At 51.9% G+C, this 21648-nt stretch overlaps 1 protein-coding gene across 3 annotated transcripts; it reads right to left on the reverse strand.

The window, feature by feature from the left end:
- Nucleotides 1-13: 13 nt before the first annotated feature.
- Nucleotides 14-20024, reverse strand: CACNB1 (calcium voltage-gated channel auxiliary subunit beta 1). Of its 3 annotated transcripts, none has more exons than XM_016164775.2 (14): nt 19727-20024; nt 17241-17327; nt 14069-14188; nt 13224-13346; nt 12408-12544; nt 12108-12184; nt 10681-10700; nt 10333-10413; nt 9829-9887; nt 9595-9704; nt 9301-9452; nt 6637-6732; nt 6013-6198; nt 14-4274 (listed from the first exon to the last, which is right to left on the reverse strand). In XM_016164775.2, exons 1-14 carry the CDS (start codon nt 19808-19810, stop codon nt 3813-3815), a joined length of 1794 nt encoding a protein of 597 aa, XP_016020261.1. In that variant the 5' UTR covers nt 19811-20024; the 3' UTR covers nt 14-3812. The 3 variants fall into 3 exon arrangements, with proteins under 3 accessions (XP_016020261.1, XP_016020260.1, XP_016020262.1); XM_016164774.2 differs by lacking the exon at nt 10681-10700 and adding an exon at nt 11553-11707 and having other exon boundaries at nt 19727-20010; XM_016164776.2 differs by lacking the exons at nt 14-4274; nt 10681-10700 and adding an exon at nt 11553-11707 and having other exon boundaries at nt 5784-6198; nt 19727-20009.
- Between the last annotated feature and the right edge of the window lie 1624 nt (nt 20025-21648).

The following is a 21648-nucleotide window of genomic DNA, read 5'->3' on the forward strand; positions in this document are numbered from 1 at the left end:
CTTTTGAATGGTGGAAGCCTTTAGCCACACCTACAACTGAGGCCTCACTGACCTCAGCTCACTCTGTGGCAGAACTCTACTAGCAAGGAGATGAGGGGTACCAAATGGGTGGGGTCCCCAAATCCTCAATTCCCAAGCCCCTGGGGAGGTTGTGGCAGTAGCACCAGCCTCTCTGGGCTAGTCTCAACTGAATTCATGGTTGTAACATCCTCACATGTTGACAATCACCAATGTGCTGACTGTGCATCAGCTGAGGGCTCGTGGTTACCAAGAGACAAGAATCTCTCCTCATCTCTCAATATCTCCAAGCTACCTGGAAATGGCCCTGCCTGCAAGTTCTGGGCAAATGCAATTTCAAGCAGAAAGCCCATAGAAAGTAGATAGAAACATTCAGATACCTGCTCCCATCTCCCCAACCCCCTCCCCTCAGAGAAGCTGGGGCATCCTCAGGCGTGGTAATTAGCACTATACTTTGGCGTCACAGAATTTGAAATCCAGTTATCTGAGTTCAAGTCCTTTGTCCCTGGCCAAGTATCTATGGACAAGTTGCTTAACCTCACTGAGCTTTATCTGTAAACTAGAGTTAATAATCCCTGTCCTTGAGTCAAAATACCAGGCTCCACTCCAGACGGAGTTCTCTGCTGAGCTCCAAAGCAAGCACCCAGCTGCTTTCTGCTCTTTTCCCTTTGGATGTCCTTCCACAGACACCATAAAACTACCCTGTCCAAAGCTAAACATTGTTTTTGCCTCTAACCTGGGTTTTTTTCATCTGCTTCCTCTCCGTGACCCCCAGTCACCCCAGGAGCCTCCCTCTCCCTCACTGGCTACCTCTTATTGTTGTCCTCCAAGAGCTCTCTGTTCTGTGAGGTGTCTCTGACAGTCATTGGCTCCTTTCCCATTCTACTGCTGAAGCATAATGCAAATCTTTCTCATTTCTCACCTACTGCAGATTTCCAAGCTAGGCCCTCTAATCTATGCTCCAAACTGCAACCAAGGCAATCTTGTCATCGCTGCTTACAATCCATCAATTTCTGCCCACCAGCTTCAACACAAAGTCCAAACTCCCTAACATGACTGTGACCTGCTCCTGCTGACCCCTCTCTGACCACCACAAGGGGATGATTTGCTAGTCAAGTCCAAGAATATGCCCTGCGTGTGCCTGCTTTCTCCACCTTGAACACTCCCCCCACTTCTTTGCTTCTAGTCTCCACTCAAGCCTCACCTCCTCCAGAAAGCCTCTTCTGGCCTCCCCAGGTTAAAGGAGTGACACCTCTTCCCAGTCCCCCCAGGACCCCCAGGTTCCCACATCAGAGAGTTCATTGTGCTCCTGAATTGCCTGTGGTTTCCATGTACACTTGTGCCTGGTGCTTAGTAGGTGTTCAGTAAATGTTTGTTCAGTGAGTAAACATGGGGATGAAGATTCGATTGTACTGAAAGGCAATGCGAAGAACACTATGCTGGGAGGCAGAGGCTGGAATCCAGTGCCAGCAGTTAACTATGCCATCAACTCCCCGGGGAGCTCGGGCCAACAACTTGACCTGTGGGCCCACCCAGTTCCTCTTTCCTTGGGTCTGCTAATCCCTCATCTAGGAGATCTGGATGTCTGCGCGCACGCACGCACGCACGCACGCACGCGCACACACACACACACACCTTGTACAGGAGCACTCAGGTCAAGGACCCAGGAGCTCTAGTTCTTCAGATCCACCACCACCTCAGAAACAAGAACCAGGAGAGTGGAGAACGGGTTTGTGGGTGCTATGTGAGGCAGGTTACAGGCAACAGCAGTTAACTGTCAGAAGCTCACATCCTGCCACCTGATGATGGCAGGAACTGGCACATCGCCTGCTGACTTTCTTCCTTGCTTTTGATCTTTCTCAGGTGAGGACTGGGAAGAGTTCCTGATATTTTTCTGCCCCACCCACCAAATAGATCTCCTCCCCTCCCCCAAGCCCGGTTAGTTGGGGCTGGGAGGAGAGTAGTTGTGGGGGAATCAGTAAAGAAAGCCGGAAACTCAGCCCCTCCTCCCCTGAGGTACTGGGGAGCAGCTGAGGCCACAGAAGCAGAAAAACAAGCACAAGCCTTTAAGACACTGTGCCAGTGGGTCTGGACCTCATCCCCTGAACAATACCAACACCCCATTTCCCTGTTTCATCTTATCATTTTTCCTGGCTCTGCTTACAGGGAGACAGGTTAGGTGTGAGGTTTGGGGTTGAGGAGGGGCTGACTCTGGCCACACAGCTCCTGTCAGGCTTGAATGTAATGCATCAGAACCCCACAGAAAACTCCATCTTTCCTGTTGAGTAAACAACTTGGGGCACTGCTTATTCCTGCACCCACCCTTTTCATCCCCCTGCATGTTAGCAGCTCCCACGTGCCTAGGCTGGCAACCATGTGGTGGGAACAAAGAAGCAGGCTCAGGAGGCGGCCGCAAAGGACAGGACGGCGGTTTTATATGTGGCAAAATACTTCTAGGGGAATACAGACAGACAGACAAACAGAAGGGGACACAGGACACTAGACAGGGAGGGGTAAAACTTGGGCAGTGGTCTCTTCTAACCAGTATGTGGAAGCTGCAACCCACCCCCAGGTGAGGAGGGGGGTGGGACAACATTGGCACAGGAGGTGGTGAGACAGGCATGAGGTGCCCATCCGTGAAGAGGGCAGCCAGGCAAGGCCCAGTCCTCGTTGGCACAATCGGCTCTCTCTGGCCCAGCTGGAAAGCTGGGGAGGGGCAGGGCTGCTGGGCTATGGGGATGCTAGGCAGGATACTCTAGGGCAGAGGGGGTACAAAGGCCTCTCCTGGAGGGAATGGAGTGGACAAAGGACAGGATCACAAGAGGCAAATACAGAGCAGCAGCAGCAGCAGCAGCAGTAGCAGCAGCAGCCAAGCCCCCCAGGGAAGCTCCAAGGTCCCGAGGCAACCCCTGGGGTGACAATCATTTCTTGGGCATCAACTCACGGGGCCTCTCTCTGGGGGCCTCAGGGTAAGAGTGAATAAGCAGTTTTTGGTTTCAAAATGAGGCGGACCAGAGTGTTCCATGGGCTGTACACCCAAGTGACACAGGGATGGGGGGCTCAGACACAGAGGGCCCCCTCTTCTGATGGCAGCAGGCAAGGGATGTTGTAGGCAAAGCTCATTCCTGGAGCAGGCGAAGGCCGAGGCATGGAGGTGGTAGGGTGGGTAGCAGCGTTTCTGGTTGCCCACTCCTCAGGGCTGGGTCCTGGGCAGGCAGGTGGTACTACATCTAATGCCTGCTAGTTTCTACCCAGACCCCTCCCCAAGGGGCTTCTATCCTGTAGCTTTCTCCCATCAGACAATGCTGCCAGAAAGCCAGGGGAAGGGCTGGGCATGGTGAGGGACCCTGGATCTGGGTTTTGGGAAAGAGAACTCTCATGGGAGTCTGCGGTCTCCCTCTCCAGGAAAAACCCCTTACCCTTTCCAAATACGCCAGTTTGGGAAAAGGGCCGCCCCATTTAGGACCCTCATTTAGAGTCCCGAGTAGAAAGTTAAGGAAGTGCACCTTTTCTCTGGGAGAGAGCCCCCTGAGGTGGGGGAAAGGGGACACTGCAGAAAGTTGGGCATCCTGCCATCCATTCACAGCAGGTAGATAAAAACCTACAGCTGGGGCTTAAGGGACTCCAAGGAACTGGGATGCTAACACCAAAGAAACCCCAAACACTGAGCAAAGGCATCTGAAAGGAGGGAGACAGCGCCCCCTGGAGGCAAGATACATCCCCAATGGCGAGCCCACTGTCCCTCCCCTCCCCTGGACTCAGAGTCCTTCCTCCCATTGTGTGGCCCCTAACTCTCAGCGGATGTAAACACCCCGTCCCCAGCCCTCCAGCTCGTTCTTGTTGCGCCCCAGCACTGGACCCCCGCCCTCCGCGCAGTAGCGGGCTTTATTTCGGCCACGGTTCCGGTTGTCCGTCAGCTCCTCTTCATAGTCTTCTTCATCCTCCCAGGATCCCTGACGGGCTGGTGGAGTGCTGCCCCCAGCAGGGTCTCCAAGCCCTGGCCCCTCTGAGGGGTCAGTTTCCATATCCACACACGAGTCTCCAAGCTCCGTGTAGGCAGAGTTTCGGTTGACAGAGGTGTCAGCATCAAACGTGTCTTGACGGGACAGTGCCCGCATGGTGCCCACCCGGCCTGGTGGGTGGCTGCTGGGGTAATGGCCTGGGGGCTGGCCCAGCTCCCCGGGGTACTCGTGCACACTGGCGTGCTCCCCGGTGGCCCGTTCCAGCGACTGGTCCCCGGAAGCAAGGTAGGGTCCCTGGTTAGCAGACAGATGGCACACACCATGCAGATCAAGCAGGGGTGAGAAAAACACAACAGAGCAAGGCAGATTAGTGACAGCACGGAGACACCAGCCTGGCTGAGGGAGGAGGGGGCTGACTCTAGGGGATGGCCAGCTTGGCAAATGGCTCTAGAGCCCAGACAGACCTCAGGGCATTTGCTCCTCTGTTGAGACAGGGGAACCCAACCATCCTAAGGCATGAGGAGGTATGAACTCTCTTGGTAAGTATGGTACAGAACCCATGAACAATTAGTCATCACTTCTTGAACATTCAATGCACATCGTTAACGCTGTCTTGGAGTAAATCGTCATTAACAGCTCATTAATATTGTGACTTGTTAGTGGTTGACTGAGTTAGTCATTGTCTCAGTTTTCAAAATATACTAAGGGGATTTCAGCTCAAGCTCACTAACCCCAGCTCTTTCAGCACAAACCAGACCCTAAAATCAGAGGGTTCTAGAACCCTATACTTCCACACCTCTTCCAAACCCAGATGTTGGGTTTCCTCTCCTGGCCCCAGCAAAGACTCAAAGCAGCAGGCTAGGGAGGCCTGATGGGTCTCCATCCCCCATAGGAGACGATCAGGAAGCCCAATGTCCTCAGTACCAAATGCCAGGTGAAGGTGACCTGATGGCCACTGCCACCACAGAGGCTGCCAAGTGGGTACAAAGAGGCCCGGGTCTTAGTCCCGCCCCTGTCACTTTAAGTTGTGTGACCCTAAGCAAATGACTCCCCTCTCTGTGGCCCAGTTTCTGTGTGGTGGTGTGATAGTTATTAGAGCAGCAGTCTCCAAACTATTCCCTGGAGATCTGCAGTGGGGTGGGGAGGGCACAGAAGTGCTCTGGGATCCCCGTGGCAGTGAAGTGGAGGCCAAGCCATTAGCTTCCTTTGAGCAGAGCAAGGATGCCGATGCTTTATCTACATATGGAGCTTCCACATAAGACTCAGTGAACAAATGGGATATGTGGCTGAAAACAAATTTGAAAAGTAACGATCTAGCATGGGTTTCTTTTGGCTCTAATCTAGAACCAAATACTTAATGGCGAACCTCAGAGATGGGCCATGGCTCCCATGGGGGGAGAGTGAGGCAGGGCGGGGCACCCAGTGGAAGGCCTTTCCTGGAATCTTTAACTGGGAAACAAATGGAAGGTCAAGCATCACTTACAGAAGATGCTTCATTCTGGGTCCCTTCTGAGGGGCCTCTTGGGGCTAGGGCTCTAGAAGAGGGGGTAGTCTCCCTGAGTTTCATGGCTCCTGCTCTGTGGAATTCCCTGGGTCTAAAATGGGTATGGAATCCAGCAAATATATCTATCAGTTTTGTTCATGTTTTCTTCCTAGTCACTTGCCTTATAAGGCCTCCAATCAGGCCTCATAGCCAAAAGCTCCTCAGGCAGCAGATGTAGTCCCATAGGACCAGGCCCAGGGAACACTGACAGCCCCAGTACAATCAAAAACCACAGAAAACAGAAGCTGCTGCTCATTACCTTTTTTTTTTTTTTTTTTTTTTTTTTTTTTTTTTTTTTTTTAGAAAATAGAGCTCTTTCTTTCTTCCCCATGTTCCCTGCATTCCAGTTCCAGGCCCTGGGTGGAGGGGAGAGGGGTGGGGCACCTACATGGTGTGCTCCTGTTGCTGGGGCACCTCCCTGGCCTGCTCTGAGGCCTCCAGCCCGCCCCAGAAGCTGAGATTTCTTCTGAGTGAGGTGAGCACCTGTACCTGGAGGTTGGAGACAGGGGCAGGGCTGGCAGCCAGGGCTGCAGTAGCCATGGTGCGGTTCAGCAGCGGATTGGGTGGAGTGCTGCTAGGTGGGTGTGTGGCCTTCCAATAGGCTTCCAAGTACTCTGCCAGGTGCTCGCAGGCATCCTCCAATTGGTTCTCATCCAGGATGATGTCAAACATTTCCTGTGGAGGTGGGGTTAGGGGCAGGGCTGGGATGAGCCAGGCATGACCAAAGGGGTGAGGGTGTGGCCTGGGCACAATGGGTGGAGAGTCAAGGAGTTGAAGGACAAAGTTAACAAGAGACCTCTGGATGTCCAGGAAGAGAAGGAGGGTACTCAGATATATGCATTGGCAGAACTAGAAGAGGTCTTGGCACCCACATAAGCCAACCTCCTCATTCTAGATTGAAGGCAATCAAGGCTTAGACACCCCACAGAGACATGGTGCTTCTGGGGCTTGAAGTCAAGCTCTGACTGCTTGTCCAGAACTCTTTCCCCAAAGACCAGTCTGCACCCATGTACTTGACCCAGGTGTTCCTGGCCAAACCTGTCTCCCATGCAAACCTGAGGAAGCCAGAACCCAAATCTCCCACCCCGCCCTCCCCTGGGTTTGAGCACTCACGGGGGGACACTGTGCCAGCTTCTCCGAGGCTGCTATTTGAACATTGAGGTGTTTAGACTGAGACTTCCCTCGAGATTTGATGAGCCTCTGAAGTACCTGGTTTGGGGGAAGAAGAGGAGCTAGAGAGAGTCTGCAACACCCCAAGTCAGCAAGGCAGGACCTGGTTGGAGCCAGTGTAGAAACCCAGTGTCAGGGCCAGAGGATGTTCGATGACTCTCTGCTCTGGCCACCTCTTTAGAAACTTTCTTCTGGGTCTCATACCAGCCTGTCCTGGGAATTTCTCCTAGCAGTGGCTATGTGAAGGGCAGTGATTCTCATTCCCAGCCTCTCTAATCCTCTTGACAGGCTTCATCCTCAGAGCTAACTTCCCCTCCATGTTAACAACAGTCATGCTTTATGGGGTACTTGCTATGGACTGGCGCTATTCAGTGCTTTATACATGTTCAATTCACTTAGTCCCGATGATATTTCCATTAGGTAACCACTAATATTGTTCTCACTCAATAACAATATTAGTATTAAATAATAATAATAGTGTTTCAGGGGTCCCTGAAGCACTATTATGATGATGATAATATTATAATGATGATGACATTATTATCAATTACTATTGCCAATAATCCCATCAGCTAACCATCATTATTATTCTCACTCAATAATAATAATGATTATAATAGCTACAACAAAGCCACAACCTCAACTAAGTGATCAAACCAACATCATGTGCCTCCTGATGCAATGCACTCAGGACACATCACTCCGGTGATATTCTGAGCCAAAATGCAAAATCTAAATCCTGTCATGAAGAAAACATCAGAGAAAACAACACTAAGGAACAGTCTACAAAAGAAGTGACCTATACATACTCTTCGAAAATGTCAGTGTCATGAAAATCCAAGAAAGGTTGAGGAACTGTTCCAGCTTAAAGAGTACTAAAGAGAAATAACAACTAAATGCAACACAGGATCCTAGATTGAGGAGGAAATTGCCATAAAGGGCATTTTTGGGACAACTGGTAAAAAACGAAGATGGACTGTGTTTTCGAAAATATTTCTTGAATTTGACAATTATACTGTGGTTAAGTTAATGTCCTTCTTCTTAAGAAATACATGTTGACGTATTTAGGGCTAAAGGCATACAATATCTACAACGTACTCTCAAATGGTTATGTATATAATATATACATACAGAAAGCTAGAAAAAGATCAAGTAAATGTAGCAAAATGTTCAAAATTAGTGAATTTGAAAAAAATTGTATACTTTAAATGGCTGAATTGAACAGTATGTGAATTATATCTCAATAAAGCTGTTAACAAATTAGTGAATCTGAGTAAAGGGTATTCAAAGAATGACAATTCTCTGTATTGTTCTTGCAACTCTTTCATAAATTTGAAATTACTTTAAAATAAAATTCTTTAAAAAAAATAGAGTAGATATAGTGCTGAGGAGGCACTAGCCACTTTGAATGGTTAATCCGTTTATTTAATCTTCGCTAGCACCATTTGAAGATCCCCATTTTGCATATGAGGAAACTGAGGCGTAGAGATATTAGGCGACTTGCCAGAGGATTACACTGTTGGTAGTGGCAGCGCTGGGACATAAACCCAGGCAGCCTCAACTCTCAAAGTTCCTACCCTTAACCTCAATCAGTGTTCTTCCATGGGGGACATGGATTTATCTATTACCTTCTAGTTTACAAAGTATTTTTGTATCCAGTACTTCATTTGTCCCTTTCAATGACCTCAAGAAGTACTTAGATCCTATCATCCCCTTTCTGCTCATTAAAAACTTAGGACTCAGAAAGGTCATGGTTAAGTAACTGTGTTCTAGGTTCATAGGGTACTATCATGGATAATAACACCTCTAGTTGCCATCATGAAGCAGAACTCTGGGCTCTTTACACCATTACCTCGAATCCTCTCAAAAACAGCACAGAGAGGAATTTATAATCCCCATTCTATAGCTGAAGAAATTGAGGCTAAGAGGCCTCAGTTTCAATTAAAAATCACTACAAAAAAACCCAACAAAATCTAATTAATTAACTAATTAATTAATTAGCCAACCAGAGCTAGGACTTAAACCCCATGCTGTCTTCTAACTTCAAATCTGTCACCTAAAACTCATTCTCCATGTTCCTCAAACTCCCACTAACATCTTAGGAGGAAAGCTAAAGGGGCTACAATATGACAAAGAAGTCAATCAACCCTCCTACAAATTTCATCTCTATCAAAGTCCAAATGAGAACAATGAAGCAAAAAGAGCTGAAATCAAAAGACAGGAAAGACCTCCCAACTGTCAAGCAGCTGGGTGACACCGGGATAACAAGCTCATAATTCTTTCAGTTTTCAGGACCAAAGATGGGAGGTCAGGCAGAGTGGAGACAGGGGATTGGCCTGCATGACCCTAATAATAATACTTATATTATTTATTATATAATATTAATAGCTAATACATGATGAGGTATATTACACCAGACCCTTTACTAAATGCTAAGTATTTACATTAGGTTAAATCTTCACAATATCTATATGATGGAGTTTTACAGAGAAGAAAAGTCCGGCCGGGGAGACTGTCACATGATTAGTAAGCAGCAGCTGGAATTTAAACAGGCAGCTTGACTGCTGAGTGCTCCTGTCCCCATTAGGGTCAGGCTCCTGCACCCACCTTGGGAGAGGTGATCTTGATGTAAACAATGATGGGGGCCAGTGAGGTCTTGGAAAGCTGGGCAGGGTGGTTGATGGTGTCGGCATCCAAAGCAACCAACTGAAGGGTCCGTGCCAGCTCGAAGATTCGCTCGATCTCACTCTGAACCTCAGCTAGGAGAGTCATAGGAAAACAGGAATGTAAGGAAGCCCTCCCCCAGGAGCCAGTGGGTAGAGAGAACACTTCTGGAGATGCTTCCACCCTCTCTCCCCTCCCACATCTGGCCCCACAGAGGGGGTTGAGGGGTGAGCTCACCCAGGCTGGAGCGTGTGTTGGAGCGCTCAATGATGATGTGTTTGCTGGGGTTGTTGAGGACTGAACGCTTAGCCAGGGAAATGTCTGCTGTAACACGAGTGATGGAGATCCTGGGGACACGGCAAAGGGATTCAGGGGGCAGGGCTCCAAGACTGCCTCCTATCCCTCAGTCCAAGTGTCCCAAGATCCTGCCCATCCCAGCAGCAGAGGACCACAGTGGGAGTGGGGTCTTACCTGCCATCAAAACGATGCTTCAAGAAATCAAATAAAGCTTTCTGCATCATGTCTGTAACCTGAGGGTGGTGGTTGGGGTGGGGGAGGAAAAGTCAGACATGTAAAGCCACTCGGAAAGGATGGGCTGATGGGTATTTGCACCCTCATGTTCCATTTTCTTCTTAAATTCCTGAGACAAATGGGCCCCTGTCCAGGGAGGGGAGGTCCTTCTGAGTCTGAGGGACCTCCAATGGGCTCTCTTATTCCAAAGGTCCTTCTTTCTAGGTGCTATCTCTGGTAGGACTCTTCTGGTGGGGAGGGTTGGGAAGGACTAGACCCTTCTGAGTAGGTCTCCCTGTGGGTTGGGCCCTCTGAGGAATTTCTCTGAAGGTCTGTAGCCTTCCGGGGAAGATACCCTGGGAACCTGGGTCCCTCTGGGGATTCTCTCTGGCATCTGAACCCCTTTTTGGAGCCTCCCTGGAGATCTGGGCCCCTCTGGGTCCACTCCCTTCTAGGGGCTCCTACCTCATAGCCCTTGAGCGATGGTCCCACCAGGATGATGGGCCTCATGGAAGGCACCACGTCATAGGGGGGCACATGCTCTGTCTGGAGGGGAAGCAGGGAGGGGAAACCCCAAAGTGGAGATGGCATTAGCCCTTCTCTCCCAGCCTCCAGGCTTCCCCATGCATCCTTTCCTCCCCCTGGTCGCAGAGCCCAGATGTGGGGATCAGGGTGGGGGTGGGGAGGGATGGCCAGGGAGAACCAGGAAAGGTGGGGGAAATGGAGGGGCAGATATGGGAATGGGTGTTAGAAGGTCCCCTTAGCTCATCCCAGAGGGTGGAGAGGGGAGACACAGAAAGCTGTAATACTCACCGACTTCTGCTTCTGTTTGGCTGGGTCCAGAGATTGCCAAGAGGGGGGAGGGGGAGGAGAGAGGGGAGGGCACCCAGGCAGGGGAAGAAGGCAAGGAAGGAGCCAGGACAAGAGAGGAAGGGAAAGCGGGGAGACGAGGAGAGATAACAGGGCATGCGTGTTAGTGACAGACAGAGCCAGAGAAGGGGTGGGACCCCATGCCAAGGGGGGGGCGGAGTCAGAGATGGCCCCGGATCAGGGCTGGGACCAGGACTGATAGTCCAGTGAACTTGGGAATATTCAGACATACCAAGACCCCCTTTCTTTGTCTTGAAAAAGAGCTGAGAAGGGTGATGGCCCCTAATTTGGTACCCACCTCCTGCCCCCAGTACAGGCCAACCAGTCCATTTTAAGGATCCCCTTAACTACCCTGCTCTGCAGCCAGTAGACCCCCACATGCCCACCCTCGTCCCATGGAATCTGAAAAGGGCAAAGAAGAGTCACCATTTCACGCTCCCCTTCACATGCAGGGGTAGAGGACAAATGTGGAATATTCTACTGGGTAGCAAGGGGAAAGGCCAGGTTTCATTATCACCAGACCCTGCTTCCAGTGTGTGTGGGGGAGGAGGGCGGGGGGAGGCAGCCTTCCAAGGGAAGGGGCGCTTCGACTGCAAGCACCATCCCTTCCTGAGGAGTGGGCCAGGGTGGGGTTACGTGTGGAAATGAATGTGCCTGTCTTCTGTGCCATCCTACGCCTCCCGTCTCCTCAGCAGGAAGCCTTAATCTCCACAGAATCAGGCTGGTACCACATCTGAATCCATTCCAGCCCTTTCCCCTGCCGAAAAGCTGGGCCCTGACCCCCTCCCCTCTTTTCAGAACCCAGTAAGAATTACCTTCTTAAAGAAGGGGATGCGTTTGCCATGGGGTGGCGGGGTGGTGACGCTGCTAACACTAGTCTTGGCAGAGCCACTGTGCTCCCCAAGCTCTGCCTCCTCATCCTCTAACTCTAGGGGGTCTAGTTCAAATGCTAAGTTAGTCATTTCATTACCTGGACCGGAGAGTCAGAAGAGAGGGAGGAGAGAGGCGAGGTAGGGAGGAGTGAGATGGACGTGGAGACACAAATACAGAACGCAGGGATGGGATGGGGAAAAAAGAAAGAAGAGGTGAATGGAACAGGGCTGGGAGAAATGAATGGGGGGTACGGGTAGGGGAGTCAGGCAGAGAGATGGAGCTACCGAAGAAATGGGAGAGGAGAGACATGAGAGGATGGGCGCTCACGGGCCCAGTTGTGGGATGTCCTACTCTTCATGGAGAGGGGACCACAGGATGTGTTGGGAGGACTCAAGATTGGGGTGCTCCCTACTTCAGGGAAAGGAGGGGAAAGGCAGTGGGGAGACCACCCCACCCAGGAGCTCCCCCCCCACTCTCTGAAAGGTAGCAGCTCTTACCACTGGCAGGGGGCGTGGGGCGGCGGGTGCCAGTCACCACGTCTCCCAGACTGGAACTGGAGTTATCACCTGATTTGCTGTGTGGGCAGAGAGGCAAATGGAGCTGTGAGCAAAGGGGTGGGTGTGAAGGTGGGGGAATCTTGTTCTCTCACATGCTGCCCTGCCCCCAAGATTCTCCAGCCCCACTGGTGATGCCACAGGCAGATCTGTGCCCTCAGGGTAATAGGTCAACCCCTGAGGCCTAGTCCTGGCTGGATGGCCTTTCCCAGGGTTGGCAGTGCCCCGCCCCCAGCTAGACACCTGGAGCTGAGGCGGTTCTGGCGCAGCTTCTGTTCCTGCAGCAGACGCAGGCTGTCCAGTTTGACAGGGCTGGGGATGAAGCCAACCTCACAGCCCTCCTTCACCAGTCGCCCGATCCACCAGTCATTATTGTACTTCTGCAAACAACAACGGCAGGTGGGTGGGAGAGACCAAGAGGGAAATTGGAGGTGTAAGCCAGCAGCCACTTTCCAGGGGAAACCGCCCTCAGACTTGCCTATCCTGCCCAGGGGGTGGCACCCTCAAAGAGCCCAGCCCCTGGCTCCAGCCTCTGAGTACAGCCTCCAATTCTCAGGACAACTCCAGGACCAGCATCCTCTTGGGCCATGGAGCCCCACGCCCAGCACATCCCTGTTCTGAGTCCTTCCTCTCTAAACGTGTCCACCCTGCCCTGAAATGGCAGGGAGAGGAGTAAATGCTGACACCTACATGAGCCTGGAAAACTGTCACTCCACTTAAGAGGCCTCATCAGCAAGTGTAGCTCCTGGAGAAGTCAAATTCACCAAATCATACTAATCTTTTAATGTCGTTTTATAAATAAATGTATACATATACCTAACATAAAAAAAAAGAGGCCTCATCACAACCCTGCCCAACTACCTTGTGACCTAGGCATTACCACCCCATTTTTACCAATGAAAAATTAGAGATTCAGAGAGGTGGAGAGATTTGTCTGAGGTCACACAGCAGACTCAGCCCAGATTAGCTTAAAAGTCTTTTTTTCCACTACAGCTTGACTGTCCCTCTCCTGGCACCCATTACCATGCCCTCCCTCCAGATGCCAAGCACTCTCTCCACCTCTTTGATATGCAGGAAGTCCTTAGGCTCGAAGGTGATGGCCACTCCCTGCACAGGCACCTCATCCCCTGGAGATGGGTTGTAGCCGACATTTGTCCGCACAGCAAATGCCACCGGCTTGGTCTAGAGGAGGCACACAGGGAGGATGACAACCAGAGGATTGAACGACAGTGTGATGCAAAACTTCCTGACTGGGGTGGTGATTACATGGAGGTTTGTTTGGTAAATTATTCATTAAAAGTTACATCAAATGGTTTATGCAGTTTTTTGCTATGGATGCAAAATTACACAATAAAAAATTTAAAAATTCACCCCTCTCAGGGGGGAGGGTACATTGGGGAATGATAAGTATTAGTGGTGGGGTGCCTAGAATGATACCCAGAAGGAATAATAATAATAATTATTATAATAATAATAACGACAACACTAATAATAATAATGATGATGATGATGATGATAGAAGCCACTCATTTACTTATCAGAAAAACTCTATGAAATATTATTCTCTTCATTTTAATGAATGAAGAGACTAAATTCAGAAAGGTTAAGTGACTTGCCTAGGATCACACAGCTAGTAAAAGTCAGCCTAGGAAGTTTGACTCCAGGAAGAAGTGTAAATTTTTAGCATTTCTCAAGCTCCTATTATGTGTGAAAACAGTATTAAACACTGATTATAAAGAAGCAGGTACTATAGTCCACATTTCACAGGTGACAGACATATTGAGGCCCGGCGGTACACCAGCTAGGAACTGGCTGGACTAGGATTTGACCCTGGGTCTGTCCAGGCTGTCTCTAAGGCCTGGGGGTGGGGAAAATAGGCCAGCACAGCGCCTCTTTTTTCTCACCTTGGCTTTCTCGAGCTGGGCTAATGCCTGGCGCTCTGCCTCCTTCCTTAAGGCTTCCCGGTCCTCTTCCAAAGACACATCAGAGTCTGATGGACGGCTGGTGTAGGACTCCGCTGAGCCCTGAAAACAGACAGGGCCAGCTCAGGGCCAATGTTGCTTCCTCAGCTCCTGGGCCTCAGAAGGCATGTAGGTGCCACCCATCATGGATGCGTCAAGCCCCAGCCAGGCCAGCATGATGCCCAGGGCTAGAAGGTGATATTAAATGGGAAGAAGCACAGACTGAGGTTTGTAGGCCCCCAGGAAGTGTGTGGCCCTATGAAGGGTGATAGCAGCAAGCCAGGGGTTAAGGCAGGTCCAAGGACAGCTGCTTGGGGCCCAGGGAGGGGTGGGAACCTGATAGGGGCAAAGCTCAGGAGAAAAGTGCCAGGGACAAGTCTCCACTTCCTGCTCCTCCTTCCCTCTCCTGCCCCCGACACCGGCTGAGATAGACTCAGCAGAAGCCCAGTGGGTCCCTCCAGGGACTGCAGCCACCAGCATAGGCCTGAGCTTTCTGCACTATTGGCAGTGGGCAGCCTGCTCAGTATGATGGGATCATCAAAAATTATGCTATCTTCTGCTCAAGGGTAAGGAAAGAGAATCCTACCTCCTCTGCCAGAATCAGGGGAGTACCAACCCTCAGGCTCTCCTAAGGCACAAAAAAGAGTCCAAGATTCCTGAGGTGGTACAGATAGAAGAGGCAACTTAAGAGCAGAACATGGGGCAGGCCCTTCCCCAGTTCTAGGACTACAGCTGCCAAGGTTAAGGCCACCTCAGAAGTCTGGGAGTGCCAGGAAGCTGGCCTTGACCACACTGACCATCTCAGAGTACAACTCCTTTAGGGATGCAGGCAAATGTGCAAGACACACATAGCCTGTCTAGACCCAAAGTGTGAATGAACATACTTACTCACGGGTGTGCTTGGATGTGCAACTTCGAATGTGTTTAGGAGGGCGTGTTCCATGGTATGTGCTGGATATGCATAACTGAATACAGACAGGTACACGAGAGCACATAAGGGGCACCCTGGGTGTCAGTGTCCCTGAGGGTGTGCAACACTTGAGGGCAGGAGCCAGTAAATGTGGATTTGTGTCATGTGCAGCAGCGCCGTTGCTACAAGGCGAGGGTTGTGACGTGGGGAAAAAACAGGACTGCAGAGATGTGGGGGTTCTTTCCTGAGAGCATAAAATGGTCATTTAGCCAGAAATGCCCATTAACTTGGTATGGAGGGGACCTGAGATAGAAAACAATGTCCCACCTTCCCCGGAGGGCCCTGGGGCAATTGCCCATCCTTTTCTCAACCAAATCATGAAAATAGGAGACTCTTAAGAGAAAAGATTGGAAGTGGGGGGTGAGGTCAATTGAAGCTGGAGGAGAGACAAAGAGACATAAAGGAAGGAGAGTGAAAACCAGCTAATCTACTACTTTTTTACCCCTCCTGATAGGAGCACCCAGAGTCAGAGAAACAAACGTGTAGAGAGCCAAAGAAACAGGCCCAGAGATAGTGTGGCAGAGATGTACTTACTAATCCAACATACTCATGCACATACACGCACGCGCACACGCAAACACACGCATGCATGCACGCAGACATATTAAGAATGGTGAGAGGCAGGGAAACAGTGAAGAGGCAAGGAGACAATCTGGAATGAAGGTCCCTCCCACCAGCTTTCCTGAGGGGTTGCTCCCACCCACCCCTCTCCATCCCCAGCTCACCACCATGAGGGTCCGGCTGAGCGCCTCCATCCCAGCGCCCTCGGTGCCTGGCCCTGCTGGCCTAGGAGGTGGCCCAAACTGCCCGTTCCCCTAGGGGGCTCAGGTTACAAGCAGAGTTGCTACATGTGCAAACTGCTTGGGTATATTTAGCTCAGAGATGTGGCAAGGACTGCACCCCCCTCACTCCCCTCCACCTACTGGGGGTAGTCAGAGCTAGGGAGTTGAGACAGAAGGATTGGAAGCTGGGGTCTGACACTTGCATTGCCAAACACTAAGGGAACCAAGGCCCTTTTCCGTCAAGAGGGGTTACCCTAAGTATAGCATCATTCTTCCTAACAACGGCCCTGGCCCAGTCCTGCAACAGGAGGGATGAAGGATAGATTGAAGAAAGGACTTCCTGTGTGTATACTTAGGAGACACTGGAATAAAAGGCTCCTTTCTTAACCCTCTTAAGTCAGGCCTGTGGTTTGTCAAGTGCTTTGGATACAGAGGAATCAAAAAGAAGAGCCTCGCTCCAATCTGTGGTGGATCTGCCTGGCACCACTCTTTCTCTCCTGGCCCAAGGGGGGCTTAACCTCCATGGGGCTCCTCCTCCCTACTGTCTCTGCCCTCATGTGCTCTGCCCATTTTCTCTTCAACGTATTCCTTTTCCTTGTCTGATCCCAAGCCCCTCATGCCTTTTTTGGGTACCAGGCTTTGTTGAGATGCTCTGTAGTCATAGCAACCACATGCCTCTCTCACTGCCTCTCCCTGAGCCTGAGATGGCCTGGGGTTGAGAATTAGAATAGAGATGAGAATGGCATCTTCCTGACTGAGCACAGAAGACCCCAGAAAGCTATTCAGTAACACCCCCCACCCCCGCCTTCAGTCAGGGCTTCTGGGCTAAAGTTCTCTTTAAAGTCAACTCCCTCCTGTCTCTACCCTGCCTCCCTCAACACACTTGCTCTGTGCATACTAAAGAACAGTCATATCTGGATGTGAGGAGGACATTTCCATGACCCATACCTAACTAGGGCTCCAGGGACTCAAATGTCCTGACTTGTCATTTCTTAGGACCTGCCTTTACCCCATGCTGTCACAGATTCTGGGGGAGGACATGGAAGCAGACAGCCGGCAGGGGGAGTGGGTGACAGCCTGAAGCAAGCTAGAAGGAGGCAGGCCAGGCTGTCCCTGAATGAGATGACGCAGGCAGGCAGCAGGGGCTGGTGCCTGGTGCTGGGGGAGGGGCTGGGCAAGGGCTGAGGGAGTGGGTGCACCTGGCATGATATGTAGGACAGGTCATAGGGTGTCAAGGTGATGTGTGGTTTCAGGCGAATGACAAATGACATGGAGGAAGGTGTCTGGAGAAAGCCTCAGACCCAGCTTCCCAGTGCTGGGGTCCACCAACCAGCCACCTCCCTCCTCTCAGCCTTCCCATTACCTGGCGGACAAAGCTGTTGGATGTTGTATCTGAGGATGTGCTCCCATCCGACCTTTTGAATCGCCCTTTCCTCTTGCTGTATTTGCCCTGGAGAAGCCAGGAAGGGACAAGAGTGAAATCAGAAAGGCCCTTTCCCAAACCTCATCCCATCAAGTCCAGAGCTACAGCCAAGCCTTGACAACATCATTCCCTGACCTGAACAGACCCCCTATTTTCTTCCTGATATGGTATAGCCTCAAGAGGAGGGAAGGCCCAGACCACAGCCATGGGGTGGGGGACAGTGCAAGAGAGCCCTAGAAAGTACACACAGAAACCCCCAAACCAAGCAAGAGAAGCTGGTAAGGGGGTGGGGGAGGCGCTGAGTAGCTGGAGGCTCATTAGACAGCAAAGCTAATTAAGATGCTGGGCAGGCTGCAGAGGCCTGGGGGAAGGGAGAGGCTGCCTGCAGTGCTGGGTGGGGGGGGGCAGGCAGAGAGAGCTGGGGAAAGTTCCCCCCTCCCCTGCAGCTGGAGCAGAGGGGGCGCTGAATGTGCCTGTGGCCCCCAGAGAGAAGAGGAATCACCAACTGCCAAGGGGTCCCAGCTTGGCTTTTCTCATGCCCAGCTCTTGCTTTCCTATTTCTCAGAGTAAGGAGGGTAGTGGCAGCTCTCTGCACTTGGAGACCCAAAACTAGATTTCCAGGGAGGGGGTGTGGAAAGGTATTTGGAAAGTAAACATTTAACCCCAATCCTGGCACACTGCCAGGGGGCAGATTTAGCTACAAGAGAGGGGGGTGTCTACCCTAGTAGGACTTTTTCTCAGCCCCCTCTTCATAGTCACTGTGATCATACCCCTCCCCAACAGGACAAGAACCTACTCTCTAACCCCCAGCTGCCACTGCCTACATCCTGTCCCCATGGTACCCTCCAGGCTACATCAATCTAAATGCCCCTTGGCTGTGCCCCAAGACATGGCCTAGAACACAGCCCCCACAGGTCCCTGGGGTAGGCTGGCTCAGTCTCACTGGCTAGGCCCCTGATCTGGCTGGAATGGACACTGCCTGACCACTCAAGCAGCCACATATGCAAGTATTTCCAGGACATCTACAAAGGGGGCTGCTTCTTTGCCCTCTCCAACTCACATATACACATTGGCCCAGAACAGTCCAGAGAAGGGGGTGATGACTGAGGGTTCAGGCTCTCCAAGCCCCTGCCCTAGCCTGCATCCTAGAGTTTCTTTACCAAAGAAGGTAGATAAGCAAAGACCAGACTAGGGGCTCTGGTTCCTTGAACCTGAGTTCAAGAAGGATAGATAGTTGGGAGAGAAGGGCACCCGAGAACCCCAGAATCTTCCTTCCCATCCCCCTCTTCAAACCAGACATATACCCAACTTGTAGGATTGAGGATCCCTATGAACTTGAAGATTCCCCACTGAGTTCCAGACTCACACCACCACCACCACCACCACCACCCCAGGCTGAGAAAAGGGAGTGGCACCCAGAGGGACAAGGGACAGCTGAAAGAAAGGCCCCAGTCAGCTGCCTCCCAGGCTCCAAGGGGCCTGGGGTGGAGAAGGAAGGTATTTTTAGGTCTGACCTGACCTCCCCCAAGCCATGCACACACATTCCCTTGAACCACATTATCATGGTGGTTACTAGCCCAGCCCTGGGCTGTTGCCAGATGAGAGAACATACCCCACAGAAATCCCCTGGCAGGACCACCACCCTAGACACTGCTGATCAGTCTAAGGGCATCCACAACACCCATGAAAAACCCTTTCTGGGGGTAATCCATGGGCACAGGAAAAGTGTGAAGAGGGGTGAGGCAGCAGACCTCCTCTCCCAGGTAACACAGCTTCTTCCCCTCCAGAACCGTGAGTTGGCATCCATCCAACTTTCCAAACTTTGGAGGCGTTTTTCCGAAGCTGGGGGTAGGGAGTGGGGAGGGAGAGATAACATGGATGTTGGGGCAGTGGAGTTGGAACAATATAGGGGTGTAGCCGAGGTGGCTGGAATGGAGGCCTGGCCCCTTCCCCACTCCAGGGCCAGAATTTGCGGCTCTGAAGGCCTGCTGGCGCCGCCCTCTGACTATCGCTTCGGCCATCTCCCAGTGCCACCCCCGCCCCACCCACCCCCGCCCTGCGCCCCTGAGCGTGCTCTGCGTCGCCCCCTTAGCCTAAGCTCGCTCTCTAGCCTCCCTCAACCCCAGGATCCCTCCACTCTCAATCCAAAGGAGCTGGTATCTAAGCATCAGGGACCCCGAACACCGGGGAAACGAGGAGGCGAGGTTGACAGGCGGCCCGACCTCCCCCTCCTCGCTCCGCAAAACCGCAGCCTAACTCCAGGCCAAGCGCCCATCAATCATGAACCTGCAGGGATGGGGGGCGCACAGACGCCCTCTTGCCTTCGTATCCGGCACATAACCCCTTCCTCCCCAGCGCCCACTAAGCCGATCCCACAAGGTCCGCGGGAGCAGCCCCCTTCCCTTGGCCTGGCCACCACACCTCACCTGTGGGCTGGGGTCGAAGACCTCCATAGGAATCTCTTGGGAGGGTGGGTAAGGGCCCCGGGACATGCTGGTCTTCTGGACCATGGAGAGGAGCCTCCCCTCCGGCTGCCGGCCCGGCCCAGCCGGGCGCCCTTAGCGCCTAAGAGGCTGTCGGAACCGAGAGCAGTGCGGCTCAGCCAACACCGGATCCAGCCACCTGGCCCGGCTTGCGGTTGCCCTCTTCCTGCCTTCCCTCCCTTCTCCGGCTCTCTCTTCTGCTGCCGCCGCCTCCTCCTCCGCCCCTGAAGGCTCAGCATCTCCCCCCGCCCGCTCCTCTCCCCTCCAACCCCTCCTTCTTCCCTCCCTCCGCCCGCCCGGGCCCCGCCCCTCGCAGCCCCTCCGCTGGCTCCGCACAGACAATGGGAGGGCGGCCGAAGGAAGTCACGCCCCTCCTGGCTCTGGAGCCCGGCACGCGCTAGCCTCCGACTGTCCTGCGGTGAGGGCGGCCCACTCTGCTAGGGCGGGGGTGGGAAGTAGAAACTCTCCTTGGGACTGGGGGCGGTTGGCCCGGGTATGCCACGGGCTAATGGAGGTATTTTGCAGACTAGCATGACTGCCACCGCGCCCCCTTTCCGTCCCAAAGCGTTCTTCCGAACCGGTCTCCGTTCCATTCCAGCTTGGCCCACTGGAACTTCCCGGACCTGGTGACCCTGGGACCCAACTTTAACTCCTTTCTCCCCCGTGTGATCCCAGGCCTTCTTAAACCAAACAGAAAGGCCCCTTCCGCTTTAACTTGGTGTTGAAGGGCCTGAGGCTTGGATGGGAAGGGTGTCGAAAGGAATTCCCAGCCAGAGACTGCAACAAGAAATCCCAGGGACCCAAGAATTCTTTTGCCTTAGTCGCTAGTATCCCTCAGGCCTTTCCAAAAGGCCAAGAGTGGAGCTGGGTGAGGTCCTTGTACCTTGGAAGAGAGAAAAAAGAGGAGGAAGAAATGCGGAGCTGAGATAGGAGAAACTGACTAAAATCAAATCTAATGACCTTTGACCTAGAATTGCTCTTTCTTCATCCTTAATTTGGGAACAGATATCCAAGACCTGGACTCCACCTAATGTGATCTGTGGAGAGAAAAGAAGTAGAGGATTATGCCAGTTTGGGATGGATGGGAGAAAAGGGCTCTCTCTGGTCAGGTGACCCTGGAAAAATCACTGAACCTTTTGTGTAAAATAGGGTGTAGTGTGTCTTTGTCACTGGGATTATTGGGAGGATGAGGGAGAATGAAATTAACTAATGGACTGCTGGGGCTGGGGCTTTTGGTGATGTAAGGTGCTGTGCAGGGGTCAGTCATGACAGAAGGTCCTGTTACCTACCTACTCTAGCCCTTCCCTTGCTTCACAAAGAGGAGAGGTAAGGAGAATATTTGCCCAGGTTCATTGACCCTAATATAAGGCCAGCCTGTTGTGTTCTACTAGAAGGGAGACTAGAATAGACTGACTCTTCTTCCTCACCCTAGGTTCTTCAAAAAATGGATAGCCAGACTGTATTTCTCTGATCACATCACTGTGAGAGAAAGTGTGGATGAAGCCCATTAGCGCAGCTCCATGAATAGATCCAACCGTGAACAGTGGTCCCATCTGCCTCTTGGGCACAACAGAGCCTGGCATGAGAAAGAGAGCATAAATTTTGCAGTCAGAAAAATCTGGGTTTCCAGTTTCTGCTACCTCTCTTAGCTGCAAATTGAGGATGACACCAATTGTGTTGTGAGGAAGTGGTATAAATTGTGTTCCTCTTTTTCTTTTTGATCTTTTGAGCTCTCTTTAGCAGCCAGGAAAATTCAGACAGAGATGAGGTGATCAGCTGGAGCCAACCAAGCAAGGAGTTGGAGCCAGAACTCAGAATGTTCTCCTTGGGTTTTTGCATTGGATATTCCAGACCAGGAGGAAAGA

This window comes from Rousettus aegyptiacus, unplaced genomic scaffold (genome assembly GCF_014176215.1).
Source record: "Rousettus aegyptiacus isolate mRouAeg1 unplaced genomic scaffold, mRouAeg1.p scaffold_m13_p_6, whole genome shotgun sequence".
NCBI lineage: Eukaryota > Metazoa > Chordata > Mammalia > Chiroptera > Pteropodidae > Rousettus > Rousettus aegyptiacus.

Coding starts and splice junctions, on each gene's coding strand:
- CACNB1 (XM_016164774.2), bottom strand. CDS start 19,810: ATGGTCCAGAAGACCAGCATGTCCCGGGGCCCTTACCCACCCTCCCAA. Junction 12,545..13,223: donor ACTTCCTGCATATCAAAGAG/GTGGAGAGAGTG, acceptor TGTTGTTTGCAG/AAGTACAATAATGACTGGTG. Junction 12,185..12,407: donor CAGAACCGCCTCAGCTCCAG/GTGTCTAGCTGG, acceptor CTGCCCACACAG/CAAATCAGGTGATAACTCCA.